This window comes from Myotis yumanensis, unplaced genomic scaffold (genome assembly GCF_028538775.1).
Source record: "Myotis yumanensis isolate MYYU_CA2020_CCGP unplaced genomic scaffold, mMyoYum1.0.hap1 SCAF_9, whole genome shotgun sequence".
In the NCBI taxonomy this organism is placed as follows: Eukaryota; Metazoa; Chordata; class Mammalia; order Chiroptera; family Vespertilionidae; genus Myotis; species Myotis yumanensis.
Genome location: NW_027223760.1, coordinates 29,544,101 through 29,569,370, shown reverse-complemented (window position 1 = coordinate 29,569,370; position 25,270 = coordinate 29,544,101). Strand labels below are relative to the sequence as shown.

General features: G+C 38.3%; 1 protein-coding gene across 4 annotated transcripts in view; it reads left to right on the top strand.

Moving 5' to 3' along the window:
- DGKI (diacylglycerol kinase iota) overlaps positions 1-25,270 on the top strand; it is a 410,881-nt gene that overhangs the window by 223,815 nt on the left and 161,796 nt on the right. For all 4 annotated transcript variants that reach the window (XM_070423975.1, XM_070423977.1, XM_070423979.1 and 1 more), the window contains 5 exons: positions 3,527-3,609; positions 5,623-5,683; positions 14,352-14,465; positions 15,966-16,103; positions 19,245-19,323. In XM_070423975.1, coding sequence (XP_070280076.1) covers positions 3,527-3,609; positions 5,623-5,683; positions 14,352-14,465; positions 15,966-16,103; positions 19,245-19,323 — 475 coding nt within the window. The remainder of the gene's footprint in view (positions 1-3,526; positions 3,610-5,622; positions 5,684-14,351; positions 14,466-15,965; positions 16,104-19,244; positions 19,324-25,270) is intronic.

The following is a 25,270-nucleotide window of genomic DNA, read 5'->3' as shown; positions in this document are numbered from 1 at the left end:
CAGGGGTCGCCTAAGACCATCAGAAAACACATATATAATTACATATTGTTTTGTGATTAATCACTATGTTTTAATTATGTTCAATTTGTAACAATGAAATTGGGGGTCACCACAACATGAGGAACTGTATTAAAGGGTCGCGGCATTAGGAAGGTTGAGAACCACTGGCCTAATCCCAAAATTGAGGCTTAGAGTATCTCTGGCCTCTCATTCTGGTCAGTAGGCATCTCTACCATCACATTTACCATATTTTTTTAAAATATGTTTTTATTGATTTTTAGAGAGAGAAGAGAAATATTGTCCATTAGTTGCCTCCTGCATGCTCCCCACAGGGGATCGAGCTATCGAACTGTGACCTCTTGGTTCCTGGGTCAATGCTCAACCACTGAGCTACACCGGCCAGGTGCATTTTCCATCTTTAATGAACTAATATTGATCTCCTCCTGAGATCTTGGGTGTCCATGTGGGCACAGAACAGGAGCCAAATGCGTTTTTATGAAGTAAATTAGGTATTTCTTTGGGGTGGTTTGAAGCCAGTTTCAAGTACTTATTTCTTAACCTCTTCCTCCCACTCCCTTTTATTTTCCTTGGGCCTTTCTTATTATGTGGACAGTTTTTTCCATGATCATGATAATAACTCTGAATTAACAACTGTGATAATTGCTCCGTGACAAGGCTCCCTAATGTTTCAGCCTACATGAGAATGGCAGTGTTTTCATGAAGATTGATGTGCTGTGTGAGCTGACCCATCCTTAACTGCTTCTCCATACTCCCAAGTCATTGTATTTTAATTTATGAATAATGTATAAAACTTCCTCGTGAGGCAAAGATCTTCTCTGTCTAGTCCATCTTTCTGTTTCCTCACATAAAACCGAACCCCGCACATAGTGGGTGAGTGGCTGAAACCTGTTAATTTCCCTCGAGAAACAACCTACCTATATTCTGGAAAGTCGTTTTCTCTTCTCCCACCCTATTCCCCAACACCAGGAGCTGAAAAGAACATTTTTATCACTCCAGGGAAATACCCAATATCACAATATCTTAAAAAGTTCTATGGCCAATGAGGTATTACATCTACAACTGTGTATGAGGACTCTCTGCAGAGTGTATTGGAATTAACTTGTGAGCTATTTTCTCATTTAGAGAAAACTAGACTCGCACAAAAGTTGCACATCTTTTGCATTTGGCACATTGAGACTTGTTAGTGAATGACAGTTGTGTGAATAACTTAGTATATTTAATACTGACAGTGAGAAAGCAAGAAATTGATCTTTTCCTGGTGAATTAGTATTTGTCAAACCATTCCGTTCTATTGAATAAATTGCCTCTATTAAAGCCCGAAAGTAGGTTATCCTAGAGTTAATAGCAGAGTTAATAGAACTGACTTAATGTCTGTTAGATCTTTTTACTACACACCCACCAGGACTGATTTAAAACAGTGCAATGCTTTCATTCAGACATGTCATTTTTTTGCTGATTATGTTGTAGAAAGATTATTTTTGAAAGAAAAAATTATATAATGACTGAATGTAATGTAAGAAGGCTATGCAAGTTATCCCCGCACAACTGCAGAGGGCATTATTCTAATGGGCTCTAATGTCAATGGCGCCTCCTAGAGGTGTGCAGTGCAAAATTTGTCAGCCTTAATACCCCTTCCTCAAAAGGATAAATGGAGACACTTAGGTGTTCCAACTCACACAAATTGAAAATGAGAAAAAATGAAATGGTGGCACTCAAACTTTCTAGAGAAATTTTAGATGAAGAAAATAACCTCTAAATGCTTTGTAATTTTATTTCTTAGAAGATATTAATTACCTAGTATTGTATGCATAGGAGAAGAAGCTGAAATTGAGACATGCACTCGACCATAGCCAAAGGTGGAAAAGAGTAATTAACATCTACAACTCATATTGCTCTAGCAAGTCATTAGGAAATTTTTTGTAAATTGGTTTGTCCTTAAAATGACTCTTAAACATAAAGCTTACTTGGGATAATCCTCAACGGACTTGATGTCAAGGCGCAGTGTGGAAAGAAAAATACATAGTTGGCATTATGTATCTAAACCTATGTCTGAATTTTACACGAAGCAAACTATGTCCTTTGGTGAAACTGCAGGATTAGTTGTAATAATCAAGGAGAAAATGTTATTGCTAAATTTATAGCAAGCACATGATGAAGCAGAACTTTTAAATTATAGGTTTGGATGGAATTGGGACAAAAGACCTGCATTGGCCTCTGTAACAACTGGTGTAACAGTGTGATAATTATCAACTACACTCTAGCTCTCACACCCTCAAGTGTATTTTAATGAATAGATTAGCAGGGAGCAAAAAAAAGAAAGGGACTAACATTTACAACAGGCCTATTTTGTGCCACGTACTGTGCAAGATACATAACTATTACTGATTCATTTAATTCTCATAATCACCCTAAAAAGTACACGTTGTTCTTCTACTTTATATGCTGAATTTCTGTAGTGTTATAAATGCTCATGCTCACCCACTTAGAACACCCAAGTTACTTTTAACTCAAATATTGTGCTAGTTCTACCATACTAGGATAACCCTCAAATACAGCATAGTAGGTGTAAAAGTTAGGGTTATTTTGAGAAAGAGCAACCATGATATTTAATAAAGGAACTATAATCGTAAGCAACAAACTCTGCCTACTGATCAAATATTATTTGCTGTGGTTGATAATGATCTAAGTAAAGCACCTTACCCATTTTGAAAGCTCTTTGGATGCTGCTTAATAAAAAGATTCCTCATTTCTTCTTTGCTCAATTCACTTCAAGAAATCATCTTTAGAAATGCCTTGTATTGGTCATGATGATCATTTCTATAAATGTCATATTTACACTTCAAACTTTCCCCAAATGTTCATGTGTGACAGAAATGTTTGGTTTGGACAAAGAGTTAGAGGCATGGAAATTTAAAAATGTCAAATAAGATTTGATACCACTAACTGGAGAAGGTATATATGTGTAGTCTAAGTAATGGGAAGCCTGTGATACTTTTGCTTCAGTTAAAATTTTTTTCAATAAAGTCATACTTAGCTGATACTGCCCATATTTCATATTATGCAAAGACAATAGCAATCTGCACATTAAAGTAAAAATAAATGTTAAATTACATAGCTGAGTAATCTTCCTGTGTGGATTTTCATACATTTAGTAATGATGGTAAAACTAACAGATAATATCTATGGAGCACTTATTGCATGAGAAACACTGTAATGTGCTCCTCAAACAGTATGGCATTTTATCCTTGAAACAAGTCTGTGAACTAGGCATTCTTGTCTCCACATTAAAGAGGAGGGAGCTGAGCTTAACGAAATTAAGGAACTTGCCGGAGTTACACCGGGTAGGCTGATGTCTAATCTGAGCTTTGGCCAAAGACCATGATTTTAACTACTGCTCTCATTTGTTTGTAAGTAGGTATTATTTTAGATAATGGTTTTTATTTTTTAAATAAGCAGCTAATATTTGGAAATTTCTTCCCACTATAGTCATTTTTTTTTCTTACAGGGAACCAAAGTCCTGCAGATGTTCATGTGGTACCTGAATCCACGGCAAGTCTTTGATCTTTCTCAGGAAGGGCCGAAAGATGCGTAAGTCTGGAAATACCCTCCATGGTCCGTACTATCTTAGGCAAGTGAGAAGGACTTCCTGCTCTGGCATCAAGCTTCGTTATTCGGTTGCCTTGTGAGACATTTTCTAACTGTCTCTCATCTACCTTCTCATCTGTACTGTCTTCCCCTTAAAACTCTATCTCATGTTCCCCCTCGCACTCTTCGTTGGGTTAATTCCCTTCAGAGCACATTACACAGTTGTTATCTCAGTGAGCATTTTTATGTGTTTGCTGTGTGTGTATGTGCAACTGTAGATTATGAGCAAGTCTGGGAATGGGGAGGAACCATCACTTTTCTGTTTATGCATGAGCAGCTTTGGACGTGTACCTTAATGGGAATGTCAGTGTGTCTTTGCGGGCAGGGGCCATATTTGTTTATGAATACATTCATATACATTTGAATTAGATCATTCCATCTCGGAGAGATTGATTCATTGATTATACCTGTGGATTTCACATCAGCGTGGGGAGAGACATTTTATTTCTGCTCAATCCCTTTTCTGAGCTTCTCAGAAATTTTACGCACTGTTTTTTGTTAGAAGTGTTGAAAATCAAGTCTAGGTGTAGGTGACGTGTATCTTATTTCTTCCCGTTGGAGGAGGGAAAGAGTGGGGACATTGTGCTGCTTTCTGATTCCCTTTATAAATCCATCTAGTAAGACAGAATGGGTTTCATCAGATAAAGCTTATAACTTAAGAGAAAATAATTCTTCTTAAGTAAGAAAGTAACTACCAGAGGCAAACCTCAGCTTCTGACACCAGCGACCCGATAGGGACCTGCCAACTGTAATGAAGTTTGTTTTCCTTTGCTTTTGACCCTGTGTACAGTTATGATGCCAGATTAAATTTACAGCAGCTTCACGTTGAGTTGTGATATTTTGTTTTTCATAACACAGTTATAAAATATATTTTGTTCTGTAAAAACACATCAGCTTAATTTCTAGAGAAATAATATTCCTATAGGAAAAGGGTACATTATGTATATTTAAGCATGCAGAAGAACGTTAAATATGAAAATTCCTGCTTACATTCTCTTAATCTATGAACATTTTTGCCACTAGAGGGTACTATGAGACTTCTCTGTGTTTTTCTGTATTTGGATTTGCAAATCTGGTAACCTGGCTTTTGCCCTTTTAGATGTTTACTTAAGATTTCACCACTTTAGACTTTAGGTGGACGCTTCATAGATCAGCATAAAGAACATGGAAAGACAGGAAGTAGTTCCAGGGACAAAATAGTATTTGATCTAAATAGCTGACACTTTCTGGAACGGAGCCATTAACAGCTTCACTTAGGCAAACATTTTAGCAGGCAGGGTGGTAACACTGCATTTTCTTAAGAGCCAACATGAGAAACAAAATGATCTAATTTTAAGCAGGGCAATTTAAATTAAAGAAAAATCAGTAAATCTCCCCTCTTTAAACGGAGGTGTATAAATGGGGTCTGACTGTGAGTGAGGTGAGAGGTAGATGTAACTGTGGGTGCGACAGTAATGCTAGTGGGGTACCCTCCCCCTGCCTCTCTGAAATGTTTCCTAGGATTAAGAGTGGGAAGGTTAGGTTTGAAAATAAATAGATCCAATAAAATATAAGGAGGAGATATAGAAGGCCTTTTGATTGCCAATTAATGATGGTTTTCTTTGAGAAAGGAGAGGGGAGAATGATGGGAAAAGAATAAACCAAAAGGAAGCCAAACCAATGAGGAAAATAATGAGCTGACACATTAGTAGGAATTATGGGATAAGAATCTCTAGGACATCCTAAAATCCCCTCCCAGTGCTGGCTATTTGAAAATGATGTTTGCTGCCAACCTCTGATCCAGTTGCTGGGAGTCAGTCCTCTTGTGATTACTTGGTAACTAGTTTTGATGATCTTATTATATTCATGATTATACATTTTCTACAGGGGATACCCTTCATTTTTGCCATGTGTTTTCTCTCTGCTATGGCAAGTGATGTGCTCTTCTGTTAACTTTTTCTTCTATTTCCTCTGCAGGCTTGAGTTGTATAGGAAAGTACCAAATCTGCGAATTCTGGCCTGTGGTGGGGATGGAACGGTAGGTCCTCGAAATAGAATCCAGTTCTCGCCCTTATTTCTTTCATCTTTCTTTTGTTTTCCTTATGACAGTTCTCTTAAATTCACTCCCACCTCACAGTCTTTCCAACCCCTTGAAACATGTGTCTCCCTCATGTGAATCGTGGCCCATAAGGTTAGAAGGGACTCTGTTATTAGTCTCATGGATTCAAACGGAATTTTTCTATATTGTTTCACTTCCTCAACTCTACTATATCCTTCCCTGTTCCACGAGGTAAGGATGTGGTCAGATCATCAGAATGAAGATTATAGATGATGAAATTCTTTTAAAAATATACACTGGTCTATTTCAGTCTGTTCTTAGTATTTGGTCACAATGGTTAAGGAGAACTAGGTGTACACAATTGATTTATTGTAATTTTTTTCCCCAGTGGAAATAAAACTTAGAATATTGACTAACATTGGTTTGCCTTAAAGATTATCTGTTTGTTCCATTTGTAGTCATTTTTTAAGAAGAGGTGGAATTGGGCTGAAGTTTAATGTGATGGTTATATTGTCCTGTTTTTGTGTCTCATCTATTGCTCCATTTGCCCTCTATTTATGCTGATATATTTAGCAAAGGCTAGAAATGGAGATTCATGACATGTAGGTTCTGCTGCCCAGTGTCTTCTCTTCTGTATTTGGGGTCTGCTCTCCTAGAACCCAGGCTTTTATTATGCACTATGTATGGCTCTTCTCTAATTTCTCTAATTAGAATATTCTCAAAGTAGCGATGAAATCTTCTAATTTTATCTCTCATAGCACATGAGCACTTAATGCAACATTGCATTTGCATTAAATAATAATAAATGAAATTGGGGAAAAAGAAGTGATTCCACTGGTCCCTTAAAATACTTTGTGAGAGGAAAATATTTGTGTGTGCGTGTGTGTGTGTGTGTGTGTGTGTGTGTGTGTGAAAATAGTGTTTACCAGTCTTTCAAGATTTGAAATACACATTATTATCTTATAAAATTTATTATTAAGTCTTACAGCAAAAAATTCCAAACCTGTTTCACTTTTTAAAAATATATATATTTTATTGATTTTTTTACAGAGAGGAAGGGAGAGGGATAGAGAGTTAGAAACATCAATGAGAGAGAAACATCGATCAGCTGCCTCCTGCACACCCCCTACTGGGGATGTGCCTGCAACCAAGGTACATGCCCTTGACTGGAATTGAACCTGGGACCCTTTGGGTCCGCAGGCTGACGCTCTATCCACTGAGCCAAACCTGTCAGGGCAATTTCACTTTGTTTAACCCAGTGTTTTCCAAAATTATTTGACTGTGGAATTTTTTTCTCCCACAATACCAAATAAATTTCAATCAATTGTAGTGTTTTAGGGAGATGTATTTAGAAATATGATAGTGTGGAATTTTTCCAACTATCTTTAGTAAGACTTTTATCCAAACAAATCCTCTGTGGAGAAAAAGGTATTATTAATTAAATTAATATATAATAACAAATTAGGGATCGGGCCTAAACTGGCAGTCGGACATCCCCTGAGGGGTCCCGGATTGCGAGAAGGTGCAGGCCAGGCTGAGTGACCTCCCCCCACCCCCGCACCCCATACATGAATTTCGTGCACCAGGCCTCTAGTCTTTAATAAAAGGATAAACTCAGTTGTGACCTTTTACTACAGTTGTCTTCCTTATTTTAGCATCTACTTGCCTTCCTATATGCTTCAAGCATCCCACTCACATCTTTTCTCCTCTAAATCTCAGTGACAGCAGCATACAAGCTGAGGATATGCTTGTTGTTCTGGATTCATCGTTCTTCCTCTTTCTTAAATGACTCTGACCTCAGGTCCACTTCAGCTTCCTATTCCATCTTCATATCTTGGGTTTCCCCATTGACTGGATGCTCCACCTCTCAAACTTCCCCATCACCCACTGAATCTCCCACCACCTGACTCCCCACCCCCTCCCCATGCTACTTTCTTCTTCCTTTCCTCTACTCAGCAGGCATGTGTAGGAGGCAATGCTCCAGGTTATATGGTATTGAGGTATTCTCTGAAATTAGGTAAGTATTTTAAAGTCTAAAGGACAAAGAGAAAAGACAGCCAAGTTCAGACACTTGTGAAATACCTATAATTATGGAGTAGGAACCACAATTTGAAAGGAAAATGAGAAGATAGAAGTAGAAGGTAGTCTTTTCTGTCAAGAAAACAAGCCAAAACAGGAGTTTTAAGAAAGAGGGCGTGGTTATATCTTTAAGGAGAGACCGGAGAATGATCATTGAATTTAGAGACTAGGAAGTAATTTGGTGGTTTTCAAGAAAAGAGTTTCAATAGAGTGTCTGGGACAAAACCCAGAATGGTGAGTAAGTGGGACTTGGTACATTACTAATGAATCCTAGCAACCAAATCCAATTACAGCATTGAATATCTATGAATACGCTACGGTGTCATTAATATCCTTCTTGTAGACTATTCGGTTCTCCTACTTTTCTTATCTTACCTTTTCTAACATTTCTTCTTTAAATGTACCATAGTTAACAGATATTCCACAAGGTTTAAATATAACTTTTCTTTTATGTTAGGGACCTTATTTATGTTCCTAACTTCAGGTTTCACATCCTTCCACGTAACTCACAAATGCATTGAACATTTACACTTTGGCCCCTTGCAACAGGCATTCCTGAAATAAAAGCAGTATATCTATTCTAGGGTTGATGCACACTTTTGAACTAAGTATTTTTGTCAATAATGACACCTGTACTCCAGTCTCAGAATCAAAATTTTGCTTATTTGGTAACTTATATAAGACCCAGCAGGATTCCTTTTATTTTACCTTGTTAAAGTAAGGTTTTTGGTGAACAAGATAGGGGGTTTATGAAATACTTATCAATGTATGTGATTGGTATTTTTAATTTTTATCAGTTTAGAACATGAAACTTTAAATTTTTACTAGGGGCAGAGTTTATATAAAAAAACTGGTGGGTGCGTGAAAAAAAAACCTCTTGGCTTTAGGCAAGTGAAGTATAATTCTTGAGAGCATCGATTTTATATTTGCCGTAAGGTATTTAACCTTGAGTTGACATACCGATCACTATAGAGGCTGTCAGAATTCTGTCAGTATAGTGACAAGGTTCAAGGAGGGGTCAGAAATGGAATATTTTTGACTGATTAGAATGAGGAGTATTAACCACTAACCATATTAGTTTAAGTGTAAAAAGTATTACTTAATATTAGACATCTTGCATGAATTTGGAAAAAAGTTCTTAGGCTCCAACATTAGTTTAATGTTATTAACAAATTCAAGGAGGCAGAGGGATGCGTCTCACAATGTTGCACTTGGAGGTGGAAGAGGAGGTTCTGCTACTATTTCTGTGACCTTGAGCAGGTTTCTGAACTTATTTTGAGACATTCTAAATCTTCAAAAGGATACATTTGGGTCTCCAAGGTTCTTTACAGCTGTAGCATTACAATAGCAGCGATCATTGCTGATCAAGAGAACTATAATGTAAGCCACATTTTAAATATTAAGTTTTCTAGAAGGGACGTAAAAAGGGTAAACAAGAAGCAGGTGAAATTAGTTCTGTAATACAGTTTGTTTAACCTAATATATCCAACATATTATCATCTCAGAATGTCATCAATATGAAAATCATTAATGAGCTACTTTATGTTCAGTTTGCACTGTCTTTGGAGTCTGCCATGTATTTTATAATTATAATGCCTCCAGTTTGGATTGGCCGCATTCTAGTGCTCAATCAGTGGCTGCAGTTTACCCTCTTTGTACCTGGTTTGCATACCCTGAGGTTGCCACATAGCTGAGAGCAGCAAATGAGCTGGTCCCATCTTTGATCTCTAAGCTGAGCGAAAACTCAGCTAACTCAAGAATGACCTCCAACCTTCATGTGTATAAACTAGAAATAGTATTATTTCTGTGGTCATGTGGTAAATTTGTGTTCTCTCCTTTCATGGGCCACATCGCCACCCATCCAGCTCTCCTTGGCTGTCACCGGCCTAAATATGGAAGGGCACGTGAACCTAGACGCTGAGGCACATGCACCCTCCTCTTCTGCTGGCTCCTTAGTGAGACATGGTCCCTAGCTACCTGGCTCTGACCTTCATGAGCTGAGCTGGGTCAGCAGGTCCATCTGTAATTATGTTCATGTCTTTCCAAAAGCCTGGAATTAAATTGACTTTAGCCACCCATTTCATGCTTGTTTCTTGTTCAGTTGGCTTATCTAGATATGAGGATACATTGTCAACAGCAGGCATCCCCCTGCCCTGACTTACAGCCCCAGCAGGGAAGAAAGTACCGTATTTTCCTTTAATGGACAGGGACTAGCAGATCATGCCAAGCCCCCCTGCTCCCCCAGCCTCAGCCTCATGCATATGTAATGGGATGTAGCCCATCCTCTCTCAGGAGGAAGCACAGGGTACACCTTAGGAGCAGTCATTGTGAACACGTGAGTTTTCTATTTCAAAGAGCTCATACCTCAGCCCTGATCTTGATTTCTTCAGGGCTGATTTTAACCATTTCCTTTAACACATGGTGACTTTTTAAACTCTTCAGTGCAAATGTAAATTAAAACATCAAAGGGAAGAAGCATAGTGTACATGTTAGTAAGGGACACCCAGTTGTTAAATGCTGTTTCCATGATCTTTCAGAGTTCAGAAATGTTGCCTGTCTTCTCTGATTTCCCAATATGAGTATCCTCCATTTTCCTGCCTGTGATATAAGAAAGTGCGATGTATGTCATGTGCAAAGACTTCAATTCACTGTCCTCTCCACCCTTGAGTCACCTCTGATGCTAGCATATTGCAGAGTGAAAACAGTGCTCCAAGTGCACTAGGGGAGCATCCAGTGACAGCTAATGCTGAACATGGGCAGCAGGTGGCAGCACAGGCCAGCTGCTGCTGCAGTGGCCCGTTGGGCTGCTCAGGGACAAAGCCCATAGGCGTAGCTGCTATTCTAGATCCTCAGTCTCACTTTTCCTGACACAAAGGAAGGAAAGAACTCTGCAGACTGGAACATGATTTCACCCAATCCGGATAATTTCCTTCAGTTGTGGTGGGAAACATGCCAAGTGCTATGTATCACAATCAACTGAATCATTGAATTGAAGGGGTGCTAGAAACGCTGGTGGAGACGTCTTGGGGACATGTGAAGGCCCAGCAAACACAGCCCCTGCCCATGAATCTTCTGTCTGGGCCTCTAACAGGAGCAGGTTTCTGGTTACTGGGAAGGGAGAGCTTCCAATAGACAGCTTTGAGCCATGAGATCTTTTAGCACCTTTCTGTTGCATAGAAGTTACAGGACACGTATTCCAAAGTCATTTGCAAATTGTTTGTATTTAATGTGCTGTGCATGCATCCCCTGAATTTCTCGTCGAAGTATTAGTATTCTTCCCGTCACTTAGAATTGTTCTTTGCAGGCTCATTTGCAGGTTCTTCCCTTTCTCTGCATCACTTCCTGCCCCTATCTAGTAGTGTGAATGGTTTCAGGACTCGGAGGCTACTTTTCATCCTGAGGGTGTTTTGGGTGTCAGTGAGCTGGTGGGAAGTTGGGCTCACTATTACACAGAGACTTTATCCCTCCAGCCCCAACAGCTTTCTATGGGCTATGGCCTCAGGTCATGGTTCTTCACATTCTTATCCCAACCTCTTATTTCCAAGAGGGAGCCTGGTTTCTACACAGGCTCCTGCCAGCAGCGGGTGTACCTCATCATCAGACAGAAGCCAAACTCCTGGCTTCCTTTTGCTTGCACCTTTGCGATTTCTTTGTTTCTGGCCCAGGAAGAGGTTTTTGTTGTTGTTGTTTGTTTTGTTTTGTTTTTTTCATTGTGTCTAGAGTGAAATGGGATGTTGAAAGTGTGAAGTCATAGCATGCTCTTTACCGAGAAAGGAGAGACAAATTTCAACTAAACATAAGAAAAAAGTTTCTAACTTAAATCTACCCCAAAGACACTGACTGACTTGTGAGTACAAACCATAGAGGGGGACTAAGAGATCATCTCTCAGAGAAGTTTTAAAGAGCCTGCCTTCTTTTCCCTTCTCTGAATGGGGTGTTGAACTAGATTCCCACTAAGTTCCCTTGCATTTCTTCTGAGAGTCTGGTTCTACCCAGGACTGTTGGGTCTGCAGTCAGCGATCCCCGAATATTGGGATTTCTGAGTTTCGCATCCTTTTTAATGCCCTTTAAATCCCCTTTTGGTAGTTAATTGGAGATACCTCCTTTTACTGGGTTTTGTTTGTGCTTTTCGCTGCACAGGAATAATATGTAGCCGTCACCAGTCATATTTTAGCACCTGGCATTTTCCTCCCCTTTTACTTCAATATTCAATAGCAAGCCTTGTCCGTATTGCCTGTAAAATATAGAAGTGCTGGGCCAGGACCTAAGGAGTTTCTAGGAGCAAATTGCCCATCTTGGGGAATGGAGGGACTTTTCACACTTGTGTGGATCTGAATTTCTAGTTCCCCAAACTGGGTATGCCTTTCTGAAAGGTTGACACAACTTGAGACTTCATGATGGACAGGCATGTTTTACATCCTGGGAAGTGATCATTGCAGAGGAGAAGGGGTTTTAGATGGAAGCCAGGAGACCTGATAGGACTCCGACGGCCACTTCTCATTATTTAGTCTTCAGCTAATTACATGACCTCTCTGCACCTCTGTTAATAAATCTGCAAATTAACTGAATTTGAATAAGCGACTTCTAAGTTTCTTCAGTGCTCCAAAGATTCCAACAGTACATGCACTGTCTACAGGACGGCCAGGCCATATCCAGAACCAGGTTTAGTTCTTTATTTCAAGGTTCCCTGCACCAGAAAGGCTAAGAGGTTGGTCTTTGGCGTTCGGCAAGCCTAATTTTGAATGCCAGCTACCACATAAATGATGTGGTATGAGGTAGGACATTGGACTTTCCAAATCTCAGTTTCCTTATCTACAGAGTGGAGATGAAAATTACACCTATCTCATGGACTCCTTTTGAAGTTTGATAAGACAGTTCACTGGAGAACTTTGCTCAGGGACTGGCCCATGGAAAGCTCACTGTTTGTGTTCATCATGAACTCTGAGAGCAGGCCTGCTACCTAATCTATCTTAGCCCAGCTCATTTATCTTTTCATTTCAGTTGCTTAGTTCTGCATTTTATGTGTAGTAGTGTGCAATAAATGTACTGTTAAAGTACCATTTTTAAAAAATATTTAAAAGACCTGACTCATATAAATATAGAATGAATATACATAAAAATGTATTTATAGTGCCATATACAGATGATGTATTATAGAACTGTTCACTTGAAACCTCCATATTTTATTAACCAATGTCACCCCAGTAAATTTAATTTAAAAAGGTATTTAGTGCCTTAATGATGGCACCAACAAGATGATAAAGCTGTTGTTGTTGGTGTGCTTTTTTTGTTTTTGTTTTTTGAGAAATAGAAGAAAGGGATTATGTTGCTTACACCAAAATAATTTTCTAAATTTGAGTCAAAGTTGGTTTATGTAATCTTCTCAACATTTGTCTCTCTGTAGGACAGAAATCTTCAAGTTAACCTGTACTTATATAGTTCTTAAACAGGCCTGTTAAATACTACTCTAGTATGACATTGTGAAACATTCAAGTTTGCTTTTGCTCTTTTCAATTTTAGGGTAATTTTCCTAAATAGCTGTAATAAGACTAAATCTGAGAAAAAGATTAAACAGGAATATGATTCTAGTACATAAGTATCCATTTTCTGCCTAAACTTATAATAAATACTAAGTCCAGCCCTAATTATGTTTCCATAATGTTTCATTTAGGGGGATACAAGGATATTTAGAAAAACAATTTCTAAGATGGTACTATGGAGATTAACCATTTAACTGGTGCTTACATACACCATGCACCATGTTAAGGGCTTTATATATATTTCTCTCTGCAAACAATCTTGTGAGGTAGGTCTTATTAACGCCATTTTGAAAATCTGGTAAATGTGTCTCAGTGATGTCAGATAATTTAATGAAGATGACAGGGCTCATATGAGCCAGAATTGAAATTCATTCTGACTCTAAGTCCTGTATTCCCTCCAGTGGCCTATGCCATATACCTCCCTAAATTTTAAACTCTTCTAAATTTTAAAGTAGATCTCTAGTTAAACATATAGACAAATGGGTGTAGCTTTGCTTATACGACAGAGCATGGACAAAATGGTCCTTTTCCCTGTAGGAGACTTCCAACCTTGAATCTGCCAGAGATAAGTGGTCTTTCTGTTCCCTGGCTGCTGGATGAAAACATATGTTTTAGCCCTAGCTGGTTTGGCTCGATGAATAGAGCGTCGGCCAGAGGACTGAAGGGGTTTCAGGTTTGATTGCAGCAAGGGCAAATGCTGGGTTGCAGGCTTGATCCCCAGTAGGGGGTGTGCAGAAGGCAGCCAATCAATGATTCTCTCTCATTGTTGATGTTTCTCTCTCTTTCCTTCTCCCTCTCCCTCTCCCTCTCCCTCTCCCCCTTCCTCTCCCTCTCCCCCTCCCTCTCCCCCTCTCCCTTCCTTTCTGAAATCAATAAAAATATATTTTAAAAAAACTACCAAAAAACATCTATTTTAAAGAAAACTAAGACCATTCGATTTTGCTCTTTAAAGCCGCTCCCCTCAGGTGGTCTTCCTTGTAACTTACCTGTCTTTCTTATCCCTCTTCTGGCCCCCAATGTGTCCCTAGGTGGGCTGGATCCTTTCTATTCTGGATGAACTGCAGCTGAGCCCTCAGCCTCCGGTTGGAGTCCTTCCTCTGGGGACTGGGAACGACCTGGCTCGGACTCTCAACTGGGGAGGGGTAAGAACTCTCTCAGGGGCGGCCCCTGGCGTCCAGCTGCAGGCTCCCCCAACCCACAGATATTCTGATGGAAGGGGAATAAGTTAGGGTTGAGAACCAAGGCACCCACGAGCCACGATTTTATCCAGTAACTTATGAGCAGCTGGAGAAGAAGGGAACATTTAGGATTAAAAACGGGGTTAGTACACAGGCCTGGGCTTTTTGAGCTAAGCACTAAGACAGTGGGTGGGTTGTCCTCAAGTCTTCATGTAAAACAACCACAGACTTGAATTGATCCTGACCCTCAGCCTTGGCCAGGATAGCAACTCTGACTCAGATTTACAATGCTTACTTGGGGAAAGTGATGGCTTTTTTTGAGCATGTGGTTTCTCTGGTCAGTGTCATCATGGCTTTGACTCCACAGGTAACAGACTGTCCTTTGCACTGTGGAGCCAATTTCAGACAAGTTTAGTGGAGGCAGTTTCCCTGTCACCAACCAGCCATTTCATTACTTTTTTTTTTTTACAGTGCTAAGTCAGTAAAAAGGCACAATATGCTAACATATGCAGCCTACCACCTTTTTATCTGTTCATATGAGACCATTGCCTGGGCTGGGTTCCATGAAAATCATCTTCAGATACTAGAAGATATTAATCTGGCTTTTGGGAGAATTAATTTCACATAGGAGATAATTATCTTCAGATACTAATTTGACTTTGGGTGAATGAATTAACCTCCCATAGGTCTTTTCTTAAGTATAAATAATAAATACAGGATAGGGCAAAAATAGGATTATAGTTGTGAGTACTCCAAACAGAGTTTATTCTTATATTATTCTTTATTAATTATTTTCCATATGAATAACTGTAAACCTACTTTTGCCCCGCCCTGTATTTACATGAAGCAACTGGTATATTATCAATGTTAACTCCTCTCATCCAATCATTGACTTGACAGTCCTTAATAATCATGCTGTCAGTAATGTATGCTCAAGGAGTAAGAGTTCTCAAGCAGGGCTATTCCCCTGTCAGACTTGCCTTAGGTCATGGAAGGGATGGTGTCCTGCTACAAGGTTAGGGAGAGGTGAGTAAAATGGGGTGTTAATAGAAGGAATTGTCTATCAGAGGCTGCTTTGTTTCTTTTATCCTCTCCTCCCAACCCCAAACACACTTCTCTGCATGTCACAAATCCCTTTAGTAGGAGGCCTTGGGGGTCCTGCTTTTACTCTGATGAAAGCAGCCATCCAGCATAGCCCCTAAACCTACCAGCAACTATTGGTTCTCAGTGTAAGCACAAATTATTCCTCGGCTCTAACCAGCTAGAATTAGCATTTCTGTGCACGTTACCTGTGACTATTGTGTTAAGTTCTAAGTACCTGGAAAAAAGGTTTACTCTCTCCCAGCCTTGCTAGTTACAAAACAAACAGAGCACTGTAGCAGAGGGCTCTTTCTTGCATGAAATACCTTTGGCTATACTGTTCATTACTCCAGATGCCAATGGATGTGTTTGTTGGTTCCTTAGGGCTACACTGATGAACCTGTTTCCAAAATCCTCTGTCAAGTAGAAGATGGGACAATTGTACAGCTAGATCGCTGGAACCTCCATGTGGAAAGAAACCCAGACTTGCCTCCAGAAGAGCTTGAAGATGGCGTGTGTAAGGTTAGAGAGTTCTTTCTTCAGCAAAAAAGAACTCGGGAGCATCTGTCATGGGAAATACATTTGTGGCTGGAGATTCATGTGCTGATTTCTTCCTATGAGATAAAAGGATAGTGTTAGAGTTTATGGCTACAGGGCTATGTGTCCAACGTTACCCACTGATTCTACCCCAGGGTTTTCTAAAGACCTGGGTTTCTACCTGCTTCTAGGGCTCAGGGAGCTGTTCTCTGTCCTCAACTTCCACACCAGGAACACATGGATCCATGTTCTAATTTTTCAAGTTCATTGCAAACTCTTAACCTAAGAGAAAATGAAATATATATATATATATATATATATATATATATATATATATATATATAATGTTCTGAAGCATTAGGAATATGATCTTTCAAAACAAAGATAGCCTTCTGAGATTTCTGGCTTGATATCAAATGTTCCCAATGTTTAGGAAGTATTAACTAAGCCGATTTCATTACTTGCATGGGACTTGAAGATGCCTACATAAATGCTTTGATTTAGTGCTTTTCCTTCAGTGATTGAGCTTTTTATTTCAATCCAAGACAAACCAAGGGGCGCAGTTGTAACTACTCTAGTGTGGAGCTTCAGTAGAAGATTTGGTTCTAAGTTCTGGCCTCAATTTCAGATAAATTTGGTAGGTCGCCAAGTAGCCACTTCCTCCTTATTACGTCTTACTTCTTTTCTATGATAGTGTTTTCAAACTTTTGTATGCATAAGATTCTCCCGGTGTGCTTGTTAAAAATACAGATGAAAATACAGATATACTTTCCGTAATAGCCCAGTCCCAGAGAGTTTCATTAACTAAATGCAGGGTTAAGGCCGAGGTATTTGTACTTTAACCAGCATTACTGCTATATTGGATTATGCCATTGATTGAGACTAAGATTTCATGGAAGTTTCAGCCTTAAAATAGATTGAACCAGAGAGCATTTTAGACCAAACCAACATCCGCTTAATTCATTAAAACATGTTTTGCCTTGGTCTTTATTTTTTTTTTTTCACCTAAACCATGATTTAGAAATTATAAGGTTTTTGGTAGATATCACGATTGCTCAGTTGATATTGAGTTCATCATGTCACAATGTTGTTTAAATAGCACTTATTGTCTTGGAATATGATATATCTTTCTACTGTATTAGAATACAGAAATTGGGTAGAAAAGAGCCAAAGTAAAAAGAAATGTACCATATGGAAATGTTAAGGCCCTTTCCCCACTAAACTTAGAATGGTTAGGCCCTCAATAGAAGTCTATATTTAAATCTCTTCCCAACAGCTCAAGTAATGGAAAGACTTCTTGGTGCAGCCAGGAAACATTAATCCAGATAATTAAAAGGCTATGAAAATGGATTTTTTTGAAGAGACATGTAGGAAATTGGGGTAATTTTTTCCTGGAAAATACGAATAAGAATTTAATAACAGACTAAATTGGGATACTATTTATCAGATGGTGGCCAGATGTTCCCCTGAGTTATCAGTGAATGTTAAGACATGGGTTAGACTTGTAGCCAAGAAAACATAAATGGTAGAGACGAACATATCTGTGTTCTTGGCAGGATCACCAACCCTTGCTGTCATTATAAGGATGGTATTTTGTTTAGGTACAGGAACTGGACATTCTCAAATGTGAAGCCAGGAAAATGAGACATGATTTTGGCATTGTTCTGTGTGTTTAGTTTCTCTCCCTGTTCTCCAGTTAGTTATAACCATTTCTAGGGGCTGTTTTGACCTCTGGATCATTATAAGCTCTGGCTCGGGGCCTGCTATGAGGGGTTCATTCTTTATTTATATGAGAGACCCAGGCAACCCATTTTCTTTCTTTCTGTATTAATATATCTCTCTCATTCTCATTTCATTTTCTATTCTTGGCACAAGGTTTATTTCATTTTTCTCTTCTTGGGACAAGATTCTCACTCTCATCAAATAGAAAATCAAGGGGGACATGAAACACTAATAAACTTACTTTTGGAAATTTGAGGGTTAAACATGTATTTCTAGTGCATTTCTCTCTGATCATTATCTGGAAATATTATCTAAACTGAGGTAAAATTACCTATCTGTTTACTTTAATGTTTATCTTCCACTCTGAGCTATAGAAGGTAAAGTGAAAGAATCACTATTTCCCTTCTAACATTTTCCAATGCTTTTCTAATTGTTCTAATATTGCCTGCAGCCTAAAAACACATTAATTTTGCCGTTTTAATTCAGGATTTTAGTTTGTGTGGTTCTCTGTTTTACTCAGCTTGCAGCAGTAACAGCCAGTGACCCAGAGGATTCTGGGAAGGAAAGCTAAGGTTGGGTATGCACCTATATGTCTGTGTTCACATATTTCACAGTCATATGAAAGATACAAGGTTTGAAGAGGGGCAAGGGGTCAAATATATGGTGATGGAAGGAGACTGGACTTGGGGTGGTGAGCATACAATAGAGTGTAACCTGAAATTTACCTAATGTTATTAACCAATGTTATCCCAATATATTTAATATAAAATATACAAGATTTGGTAAACTAGGAATCTGAATAATACTGATCAATAAATGTCTATGTACATATCTATTTGTTTTTTCTTTTTTTCTCTAGATTGAGAATAGCTGAATGTCTCCAACTGCCTTACTGCTTATATGACTTTTGTCAAAAATATTTTTTTAAAAGTGGGCAAAGGGCAAACAAATGAAACATTATTCATTTTAAGATGCAATATTAATATGCTGAACATAATTCTTGAAAAAGGTGTAGCCACAGGTTAAGTTTAGACATGATCCTTACAATTTACTTCCTAAGTTTGAACAGTGAATCATTGTTCATAACTATTGCAAATATTCACCCTTCCGCATGATAAGAGTATCTTATTACAACATCCCCAGGAATGGTTCTCATTTATTAATTTGTATCTGTATCCCTTCTTTCCTATATTATTTAAAATAATTGGGAGTATTATCTGATTTGAGCTTTGACTAATGAATTAATTTAAACATCCCCATTCCTTCCACGTAAACACCTCTACCCGGAGTTGTGACTGATCTCTAGTCCAGAGATAGCCCCAGAGACGGGTGTCCGGCTTGAACTTTATTTTTCTTTCTGCATGGTTGCACACGACTCCACCTCTACCTTGTTCATCGTTGCAGCTTCCTCTGAATGTTTTCAATAATTACTTCAGCCTTGGATTTGATGCCCACGTCACACTGGAGTTCCATGAATCCCGAGGTGAGGACAGCGTTCCATTTCCATCTCCCAGGGAGGAAGTTTCCAGCAGGTGTTTTGCATGTTCCCTTTTGTTTGCATATCACTTACGTGTTCACAGTGTGCTTCCGTGTTGTGTTTTTTTGTTTGTTTTTGTTTTGACCTCCCTGATGACCCTGGGAGCTAGACAAGGTAGGAATTTAGTACAAATAGGACCCTGAGACCATGTTGGTTAGGGTTTCCAAGATGGTCAGAGAGGAGACCAGAGGTGTGCTTGGGATTGCTACTCTAAGTTGACTAGAAACTTTGTTAGTGAACCACTGAGAAATAATAAAGTTTCTTTCACTAAAGTCATTGGGATACTCACAGCTTCTCAAAGCTACCAATTGTTATGGTGCAACATTTAATAACCCAGAGCCATTGAAACCTGGTAGCAAAACAAAGAAGCCCTGCCTGTGGGTACAAAAGAGACATTAGGCATTTTAGGACAATGGGGGCCTGTGGGTGGTTTGGGTTGAAAGAAAAGGGTGTGATGGTGATTGGATTAGGTTGGGAAGGTGCTGCAAGTCCTCACCCGATGAGATAGGGGAGTGAATAAGGCAGAGTGGTCATTTAAGTACCAATAGAGATGGAGTCAAGGGTTGGGGGAGCAAAACGATTTTTGAAAGAGAAATAATGATGTGGTTAAACATTTCATCAGAACTTCCTTATGTCTTTAGAACTGAGAAAGTTGAGGATTTTTGCTTATGCTTTGAAGCTTTAATCTCTCTCAGTTTCTATTAATCTCTCTTTTTCTCTCTGAAGCTCTCTTATTAATATAACTATAGTACACATCTTTGTCTATGCCTGTATCCATAACTATAACTTTTCCTAGTCCCTTGTCAATATGTTCATATATAAGCAAAATACTGCTAAGCTGTAGGGGAGTAAGAAATTTGTAAGATAAAAGTCACAAATGAGGGATTATTTTTACCTTTTTTCCTCCATCCAGATTCTGCAAGAGCGTACATGGGTTTTAACTCATAGAATTTGAAAAACAGGGAACTAAAAGCTAGAATTTAAATGTTCCTGTTCCTGGAATAATGTAGGAAAAATTCTGATCACACTCTTATGCACTAAAGGTCAATAGTGCAGCAATAGGATGAAGGCTGTAAGAATACAAACTAATAGTAAAGTCCCAACCTATAATTTTCTTCATGAATTCAGCAATTTTGGTAAACTTTTTCTTCCTGGATTCATGAGGCTTCAAGGATCAAATGCTGTGCCAAATAAAAGCAATACTGATTAAAGAGGGGCTGTAGTTTGGTCATTCTTTCTGATTAGCCAGAAAATCACAGCTAGGAAGGTTGGTTGATGACAGAACCACAGATAGCAAATATCCAAATCAGAAGCATCACCACCCTCCCATCTCCTTACAGTAGGCTGTCTTAGATATTAGATAGTGAGAGGGTCCAACATTGGGGCCAACATTTATAACTGGTTGCCCTTTCTACATTTGAGGAGAGTTAATTTGAGGAACTAAATGGAGATCCCTTTGACCATTTCTTACTCCTTATTTTCGTCTCATATTCTTCAGGAGACCCTGAATCTGGGTTTCCTAATAAAATTCTTAATTAATTTCTTAGCAATACTTATAAAGTAATACAATTCATTAATGCATGAATCTCCCAAAATAGACATTCTGGCATGAAAAGAGGCCTAATTGAGTAAGTGCCCGAAAATGAGCTCATTCAAGGGAAACTAATATTTGGTCTAATTAATCTGGAAGTTTAATACATTTCCTTGTACTATGATGACACTTCTGTGCTTCAGAGTGAGATGGGACATCAAGGTAGAAGGACCAAGCTTAGAAGAGAATTCTTGCAAGAAAGTGACTTTTTATATTATTTTATGTTATTTTAAGCTATGGGACTATTTCATTTTAGAGAGGAATATGCAAATTACGGTGTATATGTATAGATACATAGTTTTAAATGTGAGTATTGATTAAAAGATACCAAGCATTGCTTTTTGAATAGTTTATCTCCGAGGCTTAGTTTAAGTGCTTTCATGCGATATGAAACATTTGCCCTGCAGGTAAGCCACAGCCCTTGAGGAAAACCAGCCACTGCAAGCTGATAAGGGAGAATTAATGTCACCCAAGAGTAATAGCTACAATATTCATGAAGATGATACACAGCTGGTACAAAATAAATGTCCACAAAATATTGCAACCGGATTTGGTTGATATGCTTAGACCAGGGATGTGAGCTTCTTAGTATCTGTTAATCTATTCATTCTTTGCATTAAATAAAATCATTATTTGCTATAAAAAGTATAATTAGTCACACTAATATTCTTCTTTTAAAATTGTTTTTTGTTGGTTTGGATTTTCGCCATATACTTTCCAGGATAGTCAAGACATCTCAAGCTTGGCTGCAGAAGGAAAAGGATAGCGAGGCCACATTTTCAATAAGGGTGAATTCACTTATTTTTCTTGGTAATGAGTGGCTGTTCTCAAGCCAAACAAAACTCATAGTTGAGACTTCAAACTGTTCTCAAACACAACCACTCACAGTTTGAGACTTCATGATAAAACTTGTTTGTATAAAATACTTGGAATGTGACTGAAAACCTCATGAGAACCATTGTAAAAATGAGCTTGGATAGAATAACCTATTAGGTGTCAGTAAAAAATAATATAGTACTTTAAGTTGGGAGTCATGCCAACCAGCCTACATGAAATGGAAAATAGATACAAATCTCACTGTGTTAGAATTTTAAAAAAATGTAAATGCAAACAATTTTTTGGCATAGATGTAAAATAGCCCTTCAAATCGATATGGGACAGATGCAGATTTTAGCATTGCTACCTATATTATATTTCTTTTAGAAGGGACAAATAAAGTGACATTTATTTTGAGAAAGTTTACTGGTGGAATTATTGTATAAATAAATGCATTTAGAATTATCAGTAGAAAATCAAACAAGGAGTTAATATAGTCTTAACACTTTGATTTACTTTACATAAAGATTGGAAATATTTGAATAATTTGATCAGAACAGTGGTTCTCAGCCTTTAAATACAGTTCCTCATGTTGTGACCCAACCATAAAATTATTTTCGTTGCTACTTCATAACTGTAATGTTGCTATTGTTATGAATCGTAATGTAAATATCTGATATGCAGGATGGTCTTAGGCGACCCCTGTGAAAGGGTCGTTCGACCGCCAAAGGGGTCGCGACCCACAGGTTGAGAACCGCTGGATCAGCAAGATGGTATGCTTCATTTGATTGGAAAACAGATGCTTTCTTATTCTTCTCAACCACTGTGCATGGTTGAATTGTTGCTGCCTGGGAAAGTTTAATCATTTGAATAGAATTTGGAGATATAGTAGGATTGGTCATTAAATTTTCAGTGGGAGTCTTGTCCAGTACTTCGATCATTATTGCATTATGACAGTGCTTGAGGACATACATGGAAAATATTTCCATATATAATGTATAGGGATGTTAACAATGATTATGGGTATCAGGTGGCAAAGTCAGGTCTCACCCTGCCAGCTGTATGAACTAGATTGTCATTTGCTTTGGACATGAAAGGTATTAAACAACACCAAACTTTCAGTCTGAGATTGGATGCTTAAATTTTTCTGCTTCATTGAAATTATTATTCAGAGGAATCAAGCCTTATGCTGCAAGGTCAAGGACATACAATTATGACTCCAGAGGAGGCAGTATTTAAATTTGATTTAGGAGTTACTATTTCCACTGAATATATAGAGACATGAAGATCTGCATGTTTCAAAGGATTATGAATGTTTCATGATTCATGGAGAGAACTGGCAGATTTCTTTGAAAAATGTCTTGTTTGCAGTGGCTTGCTGAATTTCATTGTTACGGTCACTGCAAAGGACTCACTTTCCAGCTTTTGTCTAGACTTGAAGGCTCAAGTATAGTTTGCCCTTGAGAAACTCACACTGTGTGAGATTCTCTGTATGTAACCTTCTTTTCCATCCTGAACCTCTGCGTGGTACCTACTCATTATTCAAGATTCAAGTATACCTGCTTCTGGAACACTTTTCTGATCATTTCCTTTATGTGTAATGGCCACTTCATCTCATACAGACATATTTTTATAGCACATACAAAATGACATTTTCGTTTTCATTTTCAGACCTGTCTCTTCCACTCTAAATTCCATGAGGGCATAAGACAATGTCTTCTTTCTTTTCCTTCCTTCCCTTCCTTCCCTTCCCTTCCCCTTCCTTCCTTCCTTCCTTCCTTCCTTCCTTCCTTCCTTCCTTCCTTCCTTCCTTCCTTCCTTCTTTCCTTCCTTCCTTCCTTCGTTCTTCAGCTATGAAAGAATATAGTTTATTTTTAAATATAATAAACTCTTAAATCATCTTTTGCTTAATTTATCTGAATTATAGTATGTTTCCATCGGAACACATAGTTATGAATTTATTACATGTATGCATGTATTCCCTATAACAAATAAATCAGTATTCTAATCAAATAATTTAACACATTTTTTCTTTTTTTTCAATAACAGTTTACATTCAATAGTATTTTTTATTAGTTTCAGGTGTACAGCACAGTGGTCCCTGTGCCTAGTCCAGTGACTATCTCAATAAGTGTTACAGGAATGGGATTTTAATTGGAGGGATAGACCCACATACAAAAGATAGCACTAGAAAGGCACATATAGTAAGGGCACGATTAGTTGTACGGGCAGTAAATAACATTGGAGTTCAGTGGGACTGTTGTCAGGGGAAAGGTGCCTGAGGAAAATTTCCAGAGAGGGTAGATAAAGGAAGAGAAAGGAGGAGTGTGATGTTGACAAGAAATAAATAGGTGAGGGCATTTCAGACAGGAAAGAAAAAGTACAGAAGGATAATGAGCTTGTGATAGAGATAGGTTACATGACCAGTTATTACATAATGAAAGATTTTTGTGATGGTGTTAGAAAAATGAAGATAATGTTGTTAAAAAAATATATGCCCTGAGTGGGAAATAATGTTGAAAAAAAAAAAGATTAAAAAAATACACAATTTAAATTGAAGATGCCAATGTTATTGTAGGCATAAATTTTGGAGTCATTTATGTATCTCTAACCGAAGTCTTAAAATTGGATAAGTATTTGATGAAGAGAGTATAAAAGATGTGTGAGTTATAAAGTGTTCAAATTGCTTATTGATTTTTATCAACATTGTGTTGGACTTATGTTTATGAACATTTCCCTAATATGCAGGACCAATTACAGGCAGAAATAGGGTTTAGGATCCCATTCTGATGGCATGCATATCATTGTGTTGTGCATAAGGATGAAATTAATACGTTAAATCAATGGAATGGAGTGTACCCAGAGCCTCATCATCATTATAAATGAATCACATCCAGAGCCAAGTCATTTTGATGATTTAGATGATGGGATTTGGGAAGTTGGAGCTAATGAGATTTAGATGAGATTTTTGGATTTTGAGTTGATAATATAATGGGATGAAACCTTTGGAGACCTTGAAGGGAGTGAATGTATTTTTCATACATGAAGGATGTGGATCATGGGGGCTATAGGGTGCATGATGGTAGGTATTTTGACCGCCATGACTTTTGCCATTTGGTTCCTGCTTGTTGGTGGTTTTATTTTATTTGGCAAAAAGATTTTGTAGATATCATGTAGGTTAATACTTAGCTGACCTTAAGATAGGAAGATAGTTCTGGATTATCTGAGTGGGACCAATGCAATAACATGAGCCTTTAAATGCAAAGGTGGAAGGTAGAACGGGAAGTCAGAGTGATCTGGGAGAAGAAGTCAGATTCAAAGTGTGAGAGGGATTTGATGTGCCCTTGCTGGCTTTGACAATGGAGGGGTTATCATAAGCCGAGGAATGCAAGAGGCCTCTGGAAGTTGAGAATGTACCCTAGCCAACAGCCAGTGAGGAAAAAAGAATTTTATTACTGCAGCTGCAAGGAAATAGATTTTGTCCAT